The sequence below is a fragment of the Argopecten irradians genome, chromosome 16, assembly GCF_041381155.1.
Source record: "Argopecten irradians isolate NY chromosome 16, Ai_NY, whole genome shotgun sequence".
Lineage (NCBI taxonomy): Eukaryota > Metazoa > Mollusca > Bivalvia > Pectinida > Pectinidae > Argopecten > Argopecten irradians.
Window position 1 is genome coordinate 29,943,488 of NC_091149.1, and position 20,047 is coordinate 29,963,534.

Below are 20,047 nucleotides of genomic sequence, written 5' to 3' on the forward strand. Positions count from 1 at the left end.
GCACAATGAACACAACTGGGTTAGCTACAGTAGCTACAGTAGCATATCATATACATCATCTTAGCTGCTATATTGAATCTCTCTAGATTTCGAGACATATACTGGCTGCGATTTTTCGACTCAAACGTGCAGATTTAAGTTTTTTTTCTTCTTTTATATAACTTATGATAAAAATATTGACTTAAGTCAGATTTTGACTTAAGTTTTTCGAGAAGTCGAGAGTCGTCTTTAGAAATATAGTAGGTCGGATACATGTGTACGTAATCCGTTCTAATATCAACTGTTCGCGTCCGAAGTTTCGTGTCAAAGCTATACATGTATTCAATAACCATACTCTTGAAAAATATCATATGATATCATTATTACTGCATGATGATACCGAAACAAACGGGCTTTTCTGTTGTTACTGCAGCATAGCAACATCTTATTAGGCATCCTCCAGAATGTTCGATGTGCATATAAGTGTATCTTTCACCATCACCTCTACAGGTAAAAATTTCAATATGGATTCATGCCTCGTTTGAAAAATAGTAGAATATTTACATTTCCACTGCGTGTTCTCTATATGAAATTACTGAAATGAATAGTGTTCATTCCTACATGAACAATTAATCGCGCGTCATTTAAAATATCTGTCACAAAATGCAGTTCATACACCGGTGATCAACAAAAAATAAACGCCGTGATGCCAAGCCGTTCAATCTCGTTCGCATGGTCCACAGTTTCAAGTCCGTAAGTATGGCTACGTTAAGTACGTGTACATGTACTTATAAGTAGCTTAATAGTTGTCCAAATGGAGCGCCAGTTTCCTGTGACTCGAACGCCAAACTTAGATACATACATGTAGTTTAAATGGTAGATGGATTACAACTTTGCCTTTATCTTTATATAGAGCGACAAAAAAAATCAAATCCAATAAGTGATATACAAATGCACAATAGATTAGACAGGTAAAGATCTAGATATCTTCAATTTCATGGTGGACTGGTGACTTCCTAATTTTATGATTAATGTCCCCAATAATGGTAAATTACATAAATTAATTAATCTAAGATAAATCGAAGTATAGAGGGTTTTTTTATTTAAATTTTGTAAATCAAAGTTGTGACTCGAGTAATTACCTGTATAACGTGTAAAAATAGCACATGTACTTGGGTACAATAAGTCGGCTTGTAAAATTTATTTTTCTTCAAATTTCGTGAATTAAAAATTGTGCCTGGTATAATTAATATAATTAACCGCGTGCGATCACAACATGTAGACTCTACATGTACTTAGTACAATAAGTCAATATTGAGGTTTTTTCTTTCTTTCAAATATCGTATATCAGAAATGTGTCTTGTATAGTTATATAATTACTAATTAACGTGTATGACCAGAATACACGTATATATAGACAAGGTCGTATATGAGTCTCACTTATAAATCCTTGATAGACAATAAGTCGGTATGTAAAATATGTAATATTTTTTTCAAATTTCATATATTACATGTATTCTTTGTGTAATTACTAATTAACATGTATGATGATACCACACGTACATGAGTACAGTAAATCTGTGTAAAGTTGAAATAGAAGTGTGTAGTATATAGTACGGCCTGTTAAAGCGATCGCTCTGTTCCACACCGTACCGTGTAACGCTTGGACTACTCCGACAGATTTACATAGCGAATAGGCTATGTAAATACTTTAACAACTTGTCCACAGTTAAAGTATTTCAGCATGGTTTCTTGGCGTGAAACATATATATACCGGTAGACTACGGGCATATATGGGACCCTGTCGTACATGTCTGTCGGAATATTGTGTCCCAACTCGGATGAATTTAGACCTTACGTCATCAACCAGCTTCACTCCTCCCCCAAAACGCGTCTGCTTCACGTGTGCCCAGTAACCACATACACTCACTACACCAGAGGGGACTGTGTCGCGCGGCGCTAGCTTTCTACAGCTTCGTGGCCCCACACGGAATGGATTGTTTCGGCCAGATTCTTTCAACGTCGACACTTTAATCATGATTATTTAAACAGGATTAAATCATAATTTGAGGAGAATCCACCTGGTGTACGACTGGAAACGCTCAAAATCGACACAGGTGAAAATCGCCGTGTTTGGCAGACGACATAGAACCCCAGCACGTGAAGTGGGGAACCCACACTCTACTTTCTCTTCGCATTCGGAGGAAAATAGCTCCGTTTTAGATTATTTTTCTGGAGGCTTTTGGTGAAGAGGTAGACAAAATGGGGATTTTACCTCGGCGTCTGGTGCTGATTCTTTCTGTGGTGGCCGTGATGGTGAAATCGCAGCCAGGTAAGTGATTTTAATATTAATATCCTACCTGGGACGTTACAGGCCCAGGTATGTATCGTCTGCTTGTATACTTCAATGCGAACTTCTTATTCCCATTCATTCACACAGCTAGTATAACAAGTGTTGTGGACCTGTACAGGTAAAACACCCACACTAGTTAAGGCTCTGGGGTAGGGTTGAACCGACCCACACGTTAATTAATCGGCTTAGGACGGATGGGACAGTTATGTAGATAAAGACTCGTTGGCCGTTGGCATTTTGTGTTAGTTACTGGTGTTTAATGTATTTTTAGTATGCCACAGGTAAAAACCATTGGTACAGATATTTTCTCTGCCAGTCAGACATTAAACCCTTTATAGACTTGTCATCATACAGATGTGCACTATATGATAAAGTCTGGTGAAGAAAGCGTGTTTTTATTCACAACAACTCACAGAAATCTGTGCTGGAGGCAGAAACTGATAAAGGTTTATCTGTAATGAATTAATACGACTAGGGAATTGGACAGGGGTGGTGTAATAAATTTGTTCGGTAAGAAATGTTGATAAAGTCTTGGGAACTATTATAAACTGGTGAAATCTCTAGCTGAACTTTTCTCCATTTATGATAACCCCAAGATAAAGAGGCAGATTGTATACAATCATAATACATTTCTGAAAATTCTACAGATTTCATGATTTTTGTGCTTAGTGTGCCTTTTTCATTGTATCAGTACTTTAGGAGATATAGAGTCAGACCTGTCTATAAAGACCACACAAGGGTACAAGCATAAATGTTATCTAAGCTATAGTGGTCTTTATACACAGGACAAAATGTGTGAAGGTTGGTCAATGGGGACGCTGAGAAAGTGGTCTTTACACAAGGGCGAATATGATAGAAAAGTTGTCCTTTCTGTGGATATGAAGTTATTGTCCAGGACTAACTGACCTAGTACACTAGTTATTATCTCTGATGGGCTTATAATGTCAAAGGGCAGTTATTAGTAGGGACTTCACAGTACAGGGGGATATAGAGGGATAAAGATAGGAACATACCAGTCATCTAAAATACTCTCCGAACACACTCGGAGTCACATAGGAACATACCGGTCATCTAAAATACTCTCCAAACACACTGTAGTCACATAGAAACATACCAGTCATTTAAAATACTCTCCAAACACACTACCTCCATACTAATACTCTCCAAACACACTGTAGTCACATAGGAACATACCGGTCATCTAAAATACTCTCCAAACACACTGTAGTCACATAGGAACATACCGGTCATCTAAAATACTCTCCAAACACACTGTAGTCACATAGGAACATACCGGTCATCTAAAATACTCTCCAAACACACTGTAGTCACATAGGGACATACCGGTCATCTAAAATACTCTCCGAACACACTCCTAGTCACTAAATATTAGTCAGCTATTCACTAATATTATCAGCTACCAGCTTATAACCACCAGTTAATTTTAGTCATAAACCCCCAAAGATTGGTATCGGAGACTATAGACTATAGTCTTGTGGCACGAATTGATATATTTCTATTGAAACCTAATTAATACAGGAAAAAGTTGAATATTTTGATACTCTTGAAACAGACCCGTACATTTATCACTTAATTTTAGAGTCACCATGCAGCCACATAACTTAGACATTCCTGGTGGTTGTAACTGCTTTAGTGCATGGCCACCTCTGTATTCTATAACGACCACCTGCTAAATAAAACCACTTTCCCTCTGTCCCCTGGGTGGTCTTTATAGACAGGTTTGACTGTATTTATCTACTGCAAGCTAATTCAGAAGAGAAAAAATGAATATTTTAACTTAAAAAAAATGTTCCGTTCATCTTTCATATAAAGATAAATTTCTTTACTAAATTTCTTCAATGATAATGTCATAAGTGTATAATATATCTTTGTGATCTTATTGGAATAATATACACATATCAAGGTCAATTAATATGATTTAATTAAACAAAACATAATAAGCATGACATAATATATGTATGGTATTTGTTAACATGGAATTCCTCCCCTGATTACACACACAGGTGCTGATTAGGAATTTATCTACATACATACCTGTCTGGGGGGAATCTCTCTTGTTTACCGTTAATGAATGGAAAATGTATCCATTTCTTCACAAGGCATTGGAGAGAATCTTAAGAAATGTAATCACAAATTTCAATGACTGAGGATTATATAAATACTAAATAAATGAAATAAATGTACATAGGAGACTGTCTCTTTGATTATCAGGATCATGAATGGTGTCTCTGCTATTTCAGACCTGGTCATGTCTTGCATAATGTCAAATACATTTCTTTATAGTGATATGGTGTAAGGACGTTTGTGAATCATTGATCTTTTGTAGACTTATATACCTGTATTATACACGAGGTTAATGAGTAATTTTTAGGAACATGTAAGGCTGAAGTCATACACTTGGAAATCTAGTCTAAAGAACATCTACACATAGACTAGACATTGTATAACCAAGGACAAGTATCACAAACTATAGAGTGCTGTTCAGGGCAAGAAATATCCCAGGTCGGATGGGCCGAGACCGGTAAAATATGCTCCCGGGCAAGTGAAAATTGGTGTAAACTTGCCCAATTTTAATGTTAATTACCCTGTTTAGGGTAAAATCAGACTGAAATCTTAAATTTGAACAGGGGTTTTTCAAAATAAGTTTCTTGCCCTGCTGTTTCTGGTGGCATATGCAGAAAACCTGCCTTAGCAACTTTACCTCTGTATCTTTCCTCGTCTATGGCTTCTTTCCTCGTCCCAAATGGCTTTCCTCGTCTCAAATGGCCATTAGGACCATTTGGCTATAAGAGACATTTTTCCCTTGTCCCTTGGGTGGTCTTTATAGACAGGTTTGACAACATATATATATATCTTGTCGCAGTGATTTTTCTACCTGACAATTTCAAGAGTATACCTTTTGAATCGGATAAAAAATTGTAAAAAAAATATTTTTTTATTGATAAAATTTTTAAAAATGTTTTTTTTCTTCAATTTGGAAAACATTTATATGAAATTGAGGAATAAAGCCAAACTTCTATAGGGGAAGGGGCTGTTCTCTATTTAGCTGCAAATGCATTTTTAAAAGAAATCACTACTGTTACTAATACATTAAATACCATCTGTTAACTAAGGTCAGTGTGAATATATTGACCTTTTCAGTCTCGGCAAGTAACGATGATTTCTAGAATCGTACCTTTATTTAAATAAAGCGTCCCGAAGTATAAAGATGATCGCCAAGGCCAGTAGTAAGATACCACTTATGGTTCTTCTGTCTACTCAGTGTGAATCACTTCAGATATATTAACATTTACTAAAGGTGTACATATTCTAACATGGCTACCTGTTGGAATTTACAAGTGAACAACCTGATGCAGGGCTTGCCTTAATAAAAGAATGATCTCTGAATGGAGTCACAGATGAAATACTGTATTCAACCCAATAAGCCCCCAGGGCGCTTAAAAAATTGATAAAAATGAAAAGGTGCTAATAAGTCGAAATTATTGCAAAATTATACCGTTTTATGTAATTTTGGTCCTTATTTATGCATGGGCAATTGAAATTGAGGCCTCAAAAAGGAGGAGGGGCGCTTATAGGGACATGGGTGCTTATTGGGTCGAATATGGTAGTATTTGGAATGGACTTCCAGAAAAAAGTGAGGCCCTTTTTATTTTCCATGCGTTAATAATATAAAAGGACATGGGGATAGATATGATGTAAACACAAAGTCTGGGATCTAAAGCAAAGATAAGCAATCTTTATTTCCATTTGATTTATAAACACAAGGAACAGTTATAATCAATGTTTTTTAGTCTGATTTATAAAGATTTGATGATATTAATATTTTCTAAAACATAACTTATGTTAACAGCTATATATATAGCCCATATTTTTAGCTGATTTTCTTTTATTTCATAATTTAATGTATTGGAACATCCCAAATTTATATAGTCTGATTTGTAAAATTTTTATTCGATTCATAAATTATTTTATTTATTGGTACCGCACACAATTTTTAGCTTATTTTTGTGCTTATTTGAAAATCTCCATGCTGACGAATAAGTTGCAAAGCTTATTGAGGATCTAAGGAATTCTTGGAACTTCAAATTTAAAGATATGTCAAAATATTTCTTTTCAAACACCTCTGCAATTAGTAGTATAAAAAAACTACATTAAAGTTCTGTGTTTAAACAGATTATATAATGAATATTTAATGTGATTCTGAAGTAGCGCTTAATGTTTCAAAGTGTGAGAAAATCTCTTTTTTTCTCACAATTTTTCGAGTAATTAGGTGCTGATATTTTTTACATTTGGATAATATTTAATTGACTGTAGATTTAGAATTTCCATTTTTTGATGTTTATAAACAAATTGAGAACGGTGTATAGCTGGGTCTGGGGCTATTAAGGGAGTTTCTAATCTTACATGGCAGTTTGACGTACTTGAGGATGTATTGGTTCGTCTTTAGAATTACCACTCAAGTGTCCAAACTGGAGAGTTTATCAGGCTGTATTTAAACAAGATGGAGAAATGAATGGCTTTTAAATGTTAACTGTTAATAAGCTGCATGCACCTGTATATTACTGGGCTCACACTTGAAATGAAACCAAGAAAACTTGACCTCTGTCATATCTGACTGTGTACGGGCTGTTCCTTTTCCCTGTGCATACTCCATCCCCTCGTCTTGTCATATTCGACTTCATATGGGCCGTTCCCTCCTTCTTCTCTCCTCATTTTCCCTACTCTCCATAATCTAGGTGACAATGTTTATAAAGAAACTATGATGTAATATTCCCTCGTGCAATATTTCTGATTATCTTTGAATTTTTAGTTATTCATTATGATATGCAAAGCTTCCTTTCTCTCTTCTCTTGTATGGTCAACTATAAAAATTCCATTGTACATGTACTACATGGGACTCTCGCCAAGCTCGACTTGAACACATACATTAAGTCTAGTTGTCAACATTTCTCATGTTTCTCTTGGATGAAACATCCCAAGATGGTTGTTAGATATAAATATGTAACAGGAGAGGAGAAAATGTAGCGGCCAGACGGGGATTTGAACCTGGAACCCTTCAAACACTAGCTGAGTGCTCAACCAACTGAGCTCACTGGTCACCAATGATCGACCCAGTCCAATTCCACTACTTATATAACAAAGACACTTTAAAAGCCCTTATATTTCCTAGACCTTATTAAAGGGCCTTAATTTGAGTCAAATATGGCAAAGAAATCTGTTGACACTAAGCTTAACACAGCATATTTCCCATTGAAAGTTGGTGAGATTTCTCCCTCCGATTTCACAGCAGTATGACGTCTGATTAAAGTTTCCTAACTAATTCAGATGTAAGTAATAAGTATATATTCTTTATTAAATTTAATGGTGTTTGAGGGTTTTCTCAGTTGTGTACGATTTTTTATGTGGAATTTGTTACATAAAACTGTGGAGAGTTATCGAGTGTAGAGAGTTCTATAGTGGAGTATATCGCCACTGCAAAAAATCAAGATAAGGATATTTAAACTTCTTAAGCAACACGTATATTGATAACATATGGCTCTTGTATATGATTCAATAGAAATTGATTTGTTTGCTAGGCTTCTGCGGAATATATAAGGGAAACAATTCTAACTGGAAATTTTCAACCAACGCTTCCCATAAATGGTGATAGATTTGAAAATATAAAAAATAAATGTTGATATGACTGATAAATTTTGACATTAAAACATGATTGGAAGTAAATGCATGACTTGATTGTGTATAAATATATTTGAACTATTAAAAGCATAGTGGGAGACATTGACAATGGTTATTATAGTTTAATAGACTGGTCCTTAGTTAAACCCAATGCTGGCTATAGGCCGATTTTAGGATAATCCACCAGCTGCTGGAGGTTGAAGATCAAGATAGAGTTCACATTGTCTGTAAAAACCATCCACAAGAGACCAGGGGGATGTCACCCTGTCTATAAAAAACATCCACAAGGAATCGGGGGGGGGGGGGGGGGGGGGGAGTTCACCCTGTCTATAAAAACCATCCACAAGGATCAGGGGGAGGTCACCCTGTCTATAAAAACCATCCACAAGGGACCAGGGGGAGATCACCCTGTCTATAAAAAACATCCACAAGGGACCAGGGGGAGATCACCCTGTCTATAAAAAACATCTCCAAGGAGCCAGGGGAGATCACCCTGTCTATAAAAACCATCCACAAGGACCAGGGGAGATCCCCCTGTCTATAAAAAACATCCACAAGACACCAGGGGGAGATCACCCTGTCTATAAAAACCATCCATAAGGAACCAGGGGGAGGTTACCCTGTTTATAAAAACTCTCCACAATGGACCAGGGGGAGATCACCTTGTCTATAAAAAACTATCCACAATGGACCAGGGGGAGATCACCCTGTCTATAAAAAACATCCACAAGACACCAGGGGGAGATCACCCTGTCTATAAAAACCATCCATAAGGAACCAGGGGGAGGTTACCCTGTTTATAAAAACGTTCCACACTGGACCAGGGGGAGATCACCTTGTCTATAAAAACTCTCATTAAAGAGGTGATTGCTCTACAGATGTAACTTTTGGTCATTTTAGTATTAGATCACATTCGCTTGCACATGTAACATGTTTGTACAGTAACAACTGGTTATACAGGTGAGATTTATTCTGAAGTGTACAGCTATTTGTCGTGTCTTTGTCTTCGGTGTTTGAACGGTTCCACCACAGTTACTGTCTTTATGCCTTAAGTAAATCTGTGACATTCCTGAGAAGTGCAGTCACATCAATATATTGAACCAAAGTTTCAATAGATGTCGTCTGTGTTACGTATGTCTGTCAAACCAACAGTAGGTGGTATGTGCAATTCAAATCAAAACTTTATAACTTACCAGACGATTGATTTATGGCAAAGTATTCATTCTCCTGCTATTTATAGGGTATGATACAGTCTATGAATAGGATAGATAGTCTCGATTTCTCAGAACAAAGAGAGGTAATAGATGCAAGATGTGCAATAGGGGTAATGACTTAAGGAACATTGCACAGAAGTGAATGAAGCAGTACAGAATAATTGGAGAAGGAATGGGACCAGGAAAGACCTATGGAAGAATTGGAGAAGGGATAGGGGTAGGGAGGACATTTTGAAGTATTGAAGAAGGGATAGGGGCATGCAGGGGGACATTTGGAACACTTGGAGAAGGGTTGGCTAACTATTGTATGTTAGCTAGCTATTCTACATGTTAGCTAGCTATTGAACTAGCTAGCTAGCTATTGTACATGTAAGCTAGCTATTGCACATGCTAGCTAGCTATTGAACATGCTAGCTAGCTATCGTACATGTAAGCTAGCTATTGAACATGCTAGCTAGTTATTGCACATGCTAGCTAGCTATTGAACATGCTAGCTAGCTATTGTACATGTTAACTAGCTATTGAACATGCTAGCTAGCTATTGTACATGTAAGCTAGCTATTGAACATGCTAGCTAGCTATTGCACATGCTAGCTAGCTATTGAACATGCTAGCTAGCTATTGTACATGTAGGCTTGCTATCCTACATGTAAGCTAGCTATTGTACATGTAAGCTAGCTATTGTACATGTTAGCTAGCAGGATGTTTTATCTGTATATTATTCTAAGCCTATGCATGTGACACTTTAATAAAATTGAATTGAATCTGTCTGAACCAGACAGAAATATTTGGTCTGAACCTAAGACAGAAATGTGAGGATGTGCGTGTGGCTTAGGATAATGTCCAAGTATCTCTGTATACAGTTAACATCATTTACAAGCTTAGTTAATTTACAATTAGGTTTTATTATGTCCTTAAGGCTCTATTGTACCATTACATACTTACCAAGAAGGATAAGATTGCCAACTGTAGATGAGAAACGATGATAAATCTCCCACTAATTATTGTTCTATCTCACTAATTATTGTTCTATCTCACTAATTATTGTTCTATCTCACTAATTATTGTTCTATCTCACTAATTATTGTTCTATCTCACTAATTATTGTTCTATCTCACTAATTATTGTTCTATCTCACTAATTATTGTTCTATCTCACTAATTATTGTTCTATCTCACTAATTATTGTTCTATCTCACTAATTATTGTTCTATCTCACTAATTATTGTTCTATCTCACTAATTATTGTTCTATCTCACTAATTATTGTTCTATCTCACTAATTATTGTTCTATCTCACTAATTATTGTTCTATCTCACTAATTATTGTTCTATCTCACTAATTATTGTTCTATCCCACTAATTATTGTTCTATCTCACTAATTATTGTTCTATCTCACTAATTATTGTTCTATCTCACTAATTATTGTTCTATCTCACTAATTATTGTTCTATCTCACTAATTATTGTTCTATCTCACTAATTATTGTTCTATCTCACTAATTATTGTTCTATCTCACTAATTATTGTTCTATCTCACTAATTATTGTTCTAATTATTGTTCTATCTCACTAATTATTGTTCTATCTCACTAATTATTGTTCTATCTCACTAATTATTGTTCTATCTCACTAATTATTGTTCTATCTCACTAATTATTGTTCTATCTCACTAATTATTGTTCTATCTCACTAATTATTGTTCTATCTCACTAATTATTGTTCTATCTCACTAATTATTGTTCTATCTCACAATTATTGTTCTATCTCACTAATTATTGTTCTATCTCACTAATTATTGTTCTATCTCACAATTATTGTTTCTATCTCACTAATTATTGTTCTATCTCACTATATCTCACTAATTATTGTTCTATCTCACTAATTATATAATTATTGTTCTATCTCACTAATATATATCTCACTAATTATTGTTCTATCTCACTAATTATTGTTCTATCTCACTAATTATTGTTCTATCTCACTAATTATTGTTCTATCTCACTAATTATTGTTCTATCTCACTAATTATTGTTCTATCTCACTAATTATTGTTCTATCTCACTAATTATTGTTCTATCTCACTAATTATTGTTCTATCTCACTAATTATTGTTCTATCTCACTAATTATTGTTCTATCTCACTAATTATTGTTCTATCTCACTAATTATTGTTCTATCTCACTAATTATTGTTCTATCCCACTAATTATTGTTCTATTTCTGTATCATTCTCTTGTAGATGGTTAATCTACAGTGCCCTGGCATTAGTTAAAGAGAATTAAAAAAAATCAAGCTCAAATCAGATTGGCTTTTTATTTTAATTTGGAAGCACACTTTAACAAGATTAATTTGAACTACAGATTTGCTTTTCGTCCTTGTAGACGTATATTTCGTCCTTGCAGTGCTAGTGTTGTTGAGACTTATCTATTATAACTGAGACTATTTGCAGACATTCGCACTGGGATTGGTATAAAGCTTACATACAACAGTAGAAGAATATCGGGAATAAATATGACAATAAAAAAAATAATCACCAGAGAATCAGACACAGTGATATTTGATTATAAGAATGTATACCCTGCTTGATATTAAATACAAATAGGAAATCAGAAAGAATTCCATTATATAGAACTTAGCCTGCACAGGTATTTACTGCTATTCAAACAATATTGTGAATTTGTTTAGTTTTCGTTGATAGTATTGTGTGTTTTCGAGGTGTGAAGTGTTCTTCTCACCTGAATACAATATTTATATGTATAAACATATTACTAAGATTCCGGGCCAGATTACAGGTTTACCTCACCAATGGGTTTAGGTGGAGTTTACATTGTTATAGTTAACTTAGCATAGTCAAGGAGATTACGCCGGCCATACCGATAGTATCGGGGCGCTGAGGAAAAAAGTCACTTAATACAGATAGTATCCGGGCGCTGAGGAAAAAAGTCACTTAATACAGATAGTATCCGGGCGCTGAGGAAAAAAGTCACTTAATACAGATAGTATCCGGGCGCTGAGGAAAAGTCACCTAATACAGATAATATCCGGGCGCTGAGGAAAAAAGTCACTTAATACAGATAGTATCCGGGCGCTGAGGAAAAAAGTCACTTAATACAGATAGTATCCGGGCGCTGAGGAAAAAAGTCACCTAATACAGATAATATCCGGGCGCTGAGGAAAAAAGTCACTTAATACAGATAGTATCCGGGCGCTGAGGAAAAAGTCACCTAATACAGATAATATCCGGGCGCTGAGGAAAAGTCACCTAATACAGATAGTATTGGGGTGCTGAGGAAAAAAGTCACTTAATAAAGATAGTATCCGGGCGCTGAGGAAAACTCACTTAATATGTCTAGTATCAGGGCACTGAGGAAAAGTCACCTAATATATATAGAATTTGGGCGCTGAGGCAAAGTAGCCTACTATATCTAGTATTGGGGCACTGAGTCAAAGTCACCTAATATATCTAGTATTATGGCACTGAGGAAAAGCCACCTAATATATCTTGTATTGGGATACTGAGGCAAAGCCACCTAAGATATCTAGTATTGAGGTACTGAGGAAAAGCCACCTAATATATCTTGTAATATGGCGCTGAGGAAAAGTCACCTATTATATATAGAATCGGGGCGCTGAGGCAAAGCCACCTAAGATATCTATAAGCAAATTCACCTAATATATCTAGTATTGGGGCTTTGATGGAGGCAAAGTCACCAAATATATATATCTAGTATATATATAGGGATGCTGAACGAGGAAAAGTCACCTAAAATATCAAGTATCGGGACATTGTTGAGGCAACCTCACTCTATATATCTAGTACCGGTCTGGGGCAGTCAGTGAGCCAACATATTATCTAGTATCAGTACCGGTCTCGGGCAGTCAGTGAGCCAACATATTATCTAGTATCAGTACCGGTCTCGGGCAGTCAGTGAGCCAACATATTATCTAGTATCAGTACCGGTCTGGGGGCAGTCAGTGAGCCAACATATTATCTAGTATCAGTACCGGTCTGGGCAGTCAGTCAGTGCGTCAGTGAGCCAACATATTATCTAGTATCAGTACCGGTCTCGGGCAGTCAGTGAGCCAACATATTATCTAGTATCAGTACCGGTCTGGCACTCGGGCAGTCAGTGAGCCAACATATTATCTAGTATCAGTACTGAGGCAAGAGAAAGTTCCCCCACATGTTATCGCCATAGCATTTAACATTGTACATCAATTTAAATGAATCTGTATTTATTTGCATACATTATAAATTCTTGCCTTTACATACAGGTTTATCATTTAACAAGGTTTTATAAATGGATGCAACATTGAGCTGAAATTCAGACTTTTGTTGTGGAAAAAACCCGACATGTATTTCGCTTGAAGGATTAAAGCTAAGAATTCAATGCACCTGCAATGCAGTTTTAACTTCCGACAATGATGAACAATATTTTTACTCAGAATAAATTATGGAGAAGAATATGCCACACATGGTAAGACTGTTTGATGTATGACGATGTTTAACAAGTTTATTTTGTCTATGGTAACACTGGTTAATTTATGATAATGTGGAATTTTTTTCTGAACTATAAATTATGAAAAAATGTAGTGCACTTCACGATATGTATACACTTTAATTATTCTAACGTTAAACATTTTTGTATGTTTTCGTGGAAATGAACAAGGTTTTATATAGATTTAATAATGTAGCTACAATTTGGAACAATTTGCTATTATGTATACATAATTCTATCATAAAAAGATTAACCATACAGCGATGTCAGGTTTAATTTAAACGATGTTGTACCGTGTTGTTATTTTGTTAACAATGTCATTCTGTTTATACGAGCAAAACACAGGTATTAAAAATCTTACATGCACATGCATGACATGCTACGTTTACCTATGATCTTTTCTAATCGCTTTGATCAATGCATGTTGAACATTTATTGTACACCTGAAGAATTGCAAAAAAAGTTGGAAACAGGAAGAAAATAACAGACTGCAGTTTGTTTAGCTGAAAAGGAAATCATAATATGCTAATCCAGAAAAGATGGCCATGTTTGAATTTGCTGTAAAATCGACTGTTGTTAGTTATAAATTGAGTTGTTAGTTTGAGATTCGTGACAAAACATTGGAGATAAGAGAGGAAGGAAGGTATTAAGCAAACTTACAATAAAATTAATCTTTGACAACCAAATAAGAATTTTATGATGCTATATACATCAAAGAGTTTCAATTCTTTAAAACTGAATAAAGCTAGTTTTTAATGGCTCTATTGTTATCTACTGCTGACAACAGGAAACACTTTTTTGTACAGTCGTTTTTAAATCAGAATTTTGCAGACACCTATTCTGTTATATAACTCATAATTTTTGTGAGCAAGAATTGATCTTTGTATGATTTGTTCTTGAGAGTTATACGTCTGTTATTCGTGAAAAGATGGCGATATCTGTGGTAATTTTTTCAGACAACTTTCAATATAATGCTGCCAAGTGTATAGATGACCGTAAATAATCAAAACAGGAAGGGAGCCTGTGTCGATAAACTGGTATGCACATGTACATTTATTTTCACTTAGTGTTTTTGACTGCGTATATGGTACTTACTGAACTCAGTTGGCAACAAACGTATTCATTTATGGAGTGCTCCAAAGAACATGCTTGTTGCCAACTGCATTCATACTACCGTATACACAGTAAAAATAAAGATCAATCCTTTAATGAATGGTTGGTAAGGTGACTATCGCTGTACAATATATCGCTGTATCTAGAGCACAATAAGCGTTGTACAATGAGCACAATAAGCGAGTTGTCCGTGTTGTTGAAATGTTTTAACCCTATAACAAAGGTCTAACTGACTTGTCTGGGTCAAGAGGATGCTTACTTCTCTTCAGCAGCTTCTATGATGTGTGGGAAAGGAAGAGAGCTCTTGAATCAATTAAGATAGGGATGAATACCTGGACACATAGGGTACTTGTGGTACTGGATCACAACAGGCCTAAACATCCTTTAATTGGCCACATTGGTACTACTGTGTAACCACATTGGACCACAGGTCAATCGCTCACTTGACAGATTTTCACTCAAGTGAACCAGCGAATCAAGAATGTTCAAGTACGATTTGACTCAGCATTCCTCAGATTTCTCTGTATCAAGAGCTTATCATTTCAGATTTACATTCATTGGGACAAAAAAACATTTTTTACTGGAAACATTTGTGATTTTTCAAGAAAGATCATTCTGATTGCAATTTGAATCGCAAATTATTCCTCAGATTTCTCTGTATAGAGTTTACTGTCATTGGCACAAATAAATTAGTTACTGGAAAACCTACTAGGACAGATCATTATACTAAAATTAAAATACTAAAATTTGAGAATGAGAAAAAGCAAATAAAATATTTGCAACTAAAAAAGGCAGCACCAAACAGATTCTTTAAAACTCTGCAGGATCTTTTACTGTATCATTGATAAAAGAATTACTGCTAGATAAATCTGTTAATTTCCTTAAATCAATTGGAATTATGCAGTGCAGGTGGTGTTGTATGTGATGCATGTCTGCATTTGTTATACCTAAACAGTAACAGGACACTCAAAACCTGGTTAGCTTTGTATGAAAATATAAAAAAAAAGAAATCCATGAATGAGTCAAAAATTTGAAAAGAAAAAGAAATTCTTCCTGTTCATTTAGAAATACTGTATTGTGAAATGCTTACGTAGGCTCATTCATTTTCAGTTTTACAATTGTATACTGAGGATGAAAAATCTTAAGATTAAGCTGGTGGCGTAAGGTGACCATGCATGGTTAAGGACCGACGTGAAACATTAATGGATATGCATGTATTTTGTCATTTGCTTTCTGCATGTAATGCTGCAAAACCTTGCTAGGTGGAATAACATAATGCTAATTAGACATATCTGCGACACTATCATCTTTCAAGGCAAGGATACAAATCACACAAGGAATCTCCGTTAAGTTTTTAATTGTGAAGTAATCGCTCGTTTTAGCTATTTTCTGGAATTGCATGTTATGTGCACAAGAGATATAAAGGATTTACGACAGCACATATCACTCATCGTAATGGACACACACTGACGTAACAGTTAATTAGTATTTGGGCAGGGCTTAATTACTAAATGGTAGACATTGTCTATACATTTCTAGTAGCTAGAAGTATATTGAAATTATTATTTATGCAAGCAGAGCATTATAACTAAACGGTAAAGACATGTACAGTAGTACGTGGTGGGTCTATATAGATTTGTAGTAGCTAGAATTGTATAGAAATTAGTATTTATAGGCATGCAGGGCATTGCTAAACGGTGTATTGAAATGGGCAAATCATTAGTTAAACAATATAGAGTATGTGGTAGGTCTAATCTATATAGATAGATTTGAAGTAGCTAGAAGTGTATTAAAATTAATATTTAGAGATACATTTGAAGTAGCTAAAATTGTATTAAAATCAGTATTTAGAGATACATTTGTAGTAGCAAGAAGTGTATTGAAATTAGTATTTAGAGATATATTTGTAGTAGCAAGAAGTGTATTGAAATTACCATTTGTAGTGGAGCAGTGTACTGCTAAACAGTAGGCAGTGGCTACGTAGGCAGTGGTAGCTAGGTCTATACTATGTATAAGTAGCAAGATATATATTGAAATTATATTTGGGCAGGGCCTACTAAACATACTAGTGTGTATCAGTAGGAATACTTACCATAGGAGTTGATGAGTAACCATCCAGCCGTCTGCACTTCAACAGTTTATAAGCATCTCTACTTTCTACAGTTTATATGGATCGAGGTCTTTGGTTCAAGTCCCTTTTCAATGTCTGCCATGGTATTCAGCCTATAGCTTTACTGTTACAATGCTATTCTCATTCATGCAGGTATATAAATGTATGGAGTCTCAGAATGCAAATGTATTAATGTTTTTCATTTCAAAATAGTTTATAAAATCATTATTAATGTCTCCAAGCTTGGTTGGTTTTTGAAATTCCTGGAGAGTAATTGGTCCAGGAGTTCTGTTCAGGTCAAGAAATCTGTTATTCTTTCCCTATACTGTAAATATTAACTTGCTTTGTACTTTTTGATTTACTTTCAATATTTTTCTGCTCGTTTGATAGTGTGTATCACACTAAATACTCTATTTCTCTATTGTCTACTGCTTCACTTTGGCTGCATGATCACTCTGCAAGGTCAAAACAAACCTGTTATATGCAATAAGTAGGTCACTGTGACCTTTAAGCAGGTCTCTGTGACCTAATTCCAAGAATAGAGTTGCTTTTGCTTTTTATTACACGCTATTTTTCGGACATTAATTTAATACCATCTCCAAGAAAAGGAGGTTATGGTGTAAATGTTTGCCTTAAATTGAAACAAAACCCAGGAGATATTTTACAATGTAACTTTAATGTTGCTAGAAAAAAGGATTAAGAATATAGCTGTAATGTTGGTTGTGTTATCCTGAAGATTGTGGTCTGTACAATGTATTGGTAATACTTTGTTATTATGTGGTGTAAATGTGGTGTATTTGGGGCTATGTACTCGCATGGTTTATAACATTGTATGTTCGGGGCTGTACTGGCGTGAGTTCACGGCCCTTTGTTTCCCCCACATGTAAGTCAGCGTCTACACTGAAGTTGTCCTCTATAACACTCTGTGGTGTGAACCTCAACACTCTGCTATCCATTACCGACTTTTAACTCGTCTCTTTCAAAGTTTCTTTAGGTCACAAAAATTTGACAATGAAACTGACGAACAGCACGTCAACTGACGAGTCTGCACATAAACGATTAATGTCACGCTTGGTTGAACCTGTCAATCACGCTATTGTGTTACCTGAATTCCATTGTTTTGTCATTAATCAGTTTCAACAGGTGAAATAATGAGATGAATTAGGATCCTGCTATAAATATACAAAAAAAAAAGGTTTGAGAGTAACACATTATGACAGTATATTTATGTCAACGTGGACGACGGACGGGTTTCATACAATAGGTTCATTTTCACTGGTGCGATCTTTAGAAGTTTATCTTCTGATCTTCACCGTGACAGGCGTTATTGAGCGTACTGGTGTTCATATACTTATAGATGTTTGACAAGTTGAAGTCACTATTTGTTCTGGACGTCTGCACCTTTGCAGGTGTTTCTGAAAAGATAAAATTTTACGGTGCATTGCGTGGCAGTTCTGCGCTCACAATGTATTAATACAAGACAAAGAAAGGTTGCGACTCTAGGGTTCATAAATCAAGACAATATTCCAGTTTTCAAAATTCATATACTTATTAATGCATTACCACTGACAAAATCACATTGTTGTAATTATTTGGTCTAGATTTATAATAAGCTACATTTTCAAAAGCATGGTGTGCTTGAATACATGTCATAGTGGTTATTGTGACATTCTCTGCAGAATACAGCTGAGGATATTCTCATCGTAAATTACGATAAGGATTTGTTTTGAACAGTTAAAGATGCTTCACCGCCAACAGAGCATGTAAATGATATTGATACTCATCATTTGAACAATAATTGGTTTTTAATCATGTAGATATATATCTAATTAATGCAAAAAAAACCCCAAAAAACCATAATAATATAAAATACCTTGTTTTGCTTTTGGTGAATGCAAAATTAGTATTAGTATTTTATATTCCATTTTTCCATATAAGCATAATGCTATGGACTTTTTCTGGACGCAATTCATTATTTTTTTAAATATTTTTATTAAGTAAAATGAGAAGCTGAAACTTTTCAGTGTTGGTAACGGTAAAAAATTATATATATCATTTGCAGCTGAAGAAAAATACTAATTCGTCTGTTACTGTTTTTTCATTAGAAAAACCCCCCAACTATTTGTCGGCGTTGTAGCATCTCTAACTGTAATCTTTAGGTAATATCATTGTGTATATTGCAAATGGTAATGTGTTAATTAAGCTTTAACTCCATGATAATGTAGGATTTGTGTTTGGGTATTTAGGTCAGTGTTATAAAATGGTTGTCCTGTCCCATGATTAATGTAATAGCTAGTCCTAATAAGGTCACTTTGTCTGACATATTATAATACTTCTACCACGTCCCAGTAAATTATGGGAACACGTCTGAAATTAATTCTTTTTTAAATGTCTTTGAATACATCTACTTTATATGAAATGTTATACCATTGTACATACATGTACTTTGAAGAAGTACTCATTCATAGATTGTCTTTTGGAAAATATGGTTACAATTTCCAAGGCTTAAAATATCATATCTGGTAATTACCCATTATAAGGATTTAAAGCTATAATAATTGAATGATAATATTTTAAGCATTATCAGCATGACAATTTTTTTCAAATTTGTTTTTTGAAAGTTTTAGAATATAAATCTGAATTATTTTATGAGACTATGAGTTGGAATACTGAGACTTTTACTACAGACAAAAATTTACCTTTATGCAGTTATAAAAATATACAAATTAAATATGGCTTTATTTTGATATTTTAATTGATATGATGGTACATCAAGCTAACATCATTTTGAAACTGCGGTCGTTTAGAAAGCTGTGAATAGTAGACAGATGGTGTAGAAGCTACTGAAGCGATTAATTACATTAATTGATGACACTCTGGGGACTAGATCATCTGTGTGGACAATTACCCTGGGAAATATTTATGGGTTATGGGTGACAATTTTGGTGAAATTTAAAACTGCTTCTTTAGCATTAACAAAAGGCGTTCAGATAAATGGTATTGGTTTAAGCTGATCTTGTAGTGGCCGTTAAATTCTCCTTTAGGACAAATGATACAAATCACAGATTGGTTAAGGCGCTGTC

General features: G+C 34.9%; 1 protein-coding gene across 1 annotated transcript in view; it reads left to right on the forward strand.

The window, feature by feature from the left end:
• Positions 1–1,634: 1,634 nt before the first annotated feature.
• LOC138310315 (collagen alpha-1(I) chain-like) overlaps positions 1,635–20,047 on the forward strand; it is a 147,826-nt gene continuing 129,413 nt past the window's right edge. Inside the window, exon 1 of the mRNA XM_069251479.1 lies at positions 1,635–2,311. Coding sequence (XP_069107580.1) covers positions 2,242–2,311 — 70 coding nt within the window. The 5' untranslated portion in view covers positions 1,635–2,241. The remainder of the gene's footprint in view (positions 2,312–20,047) is intronic.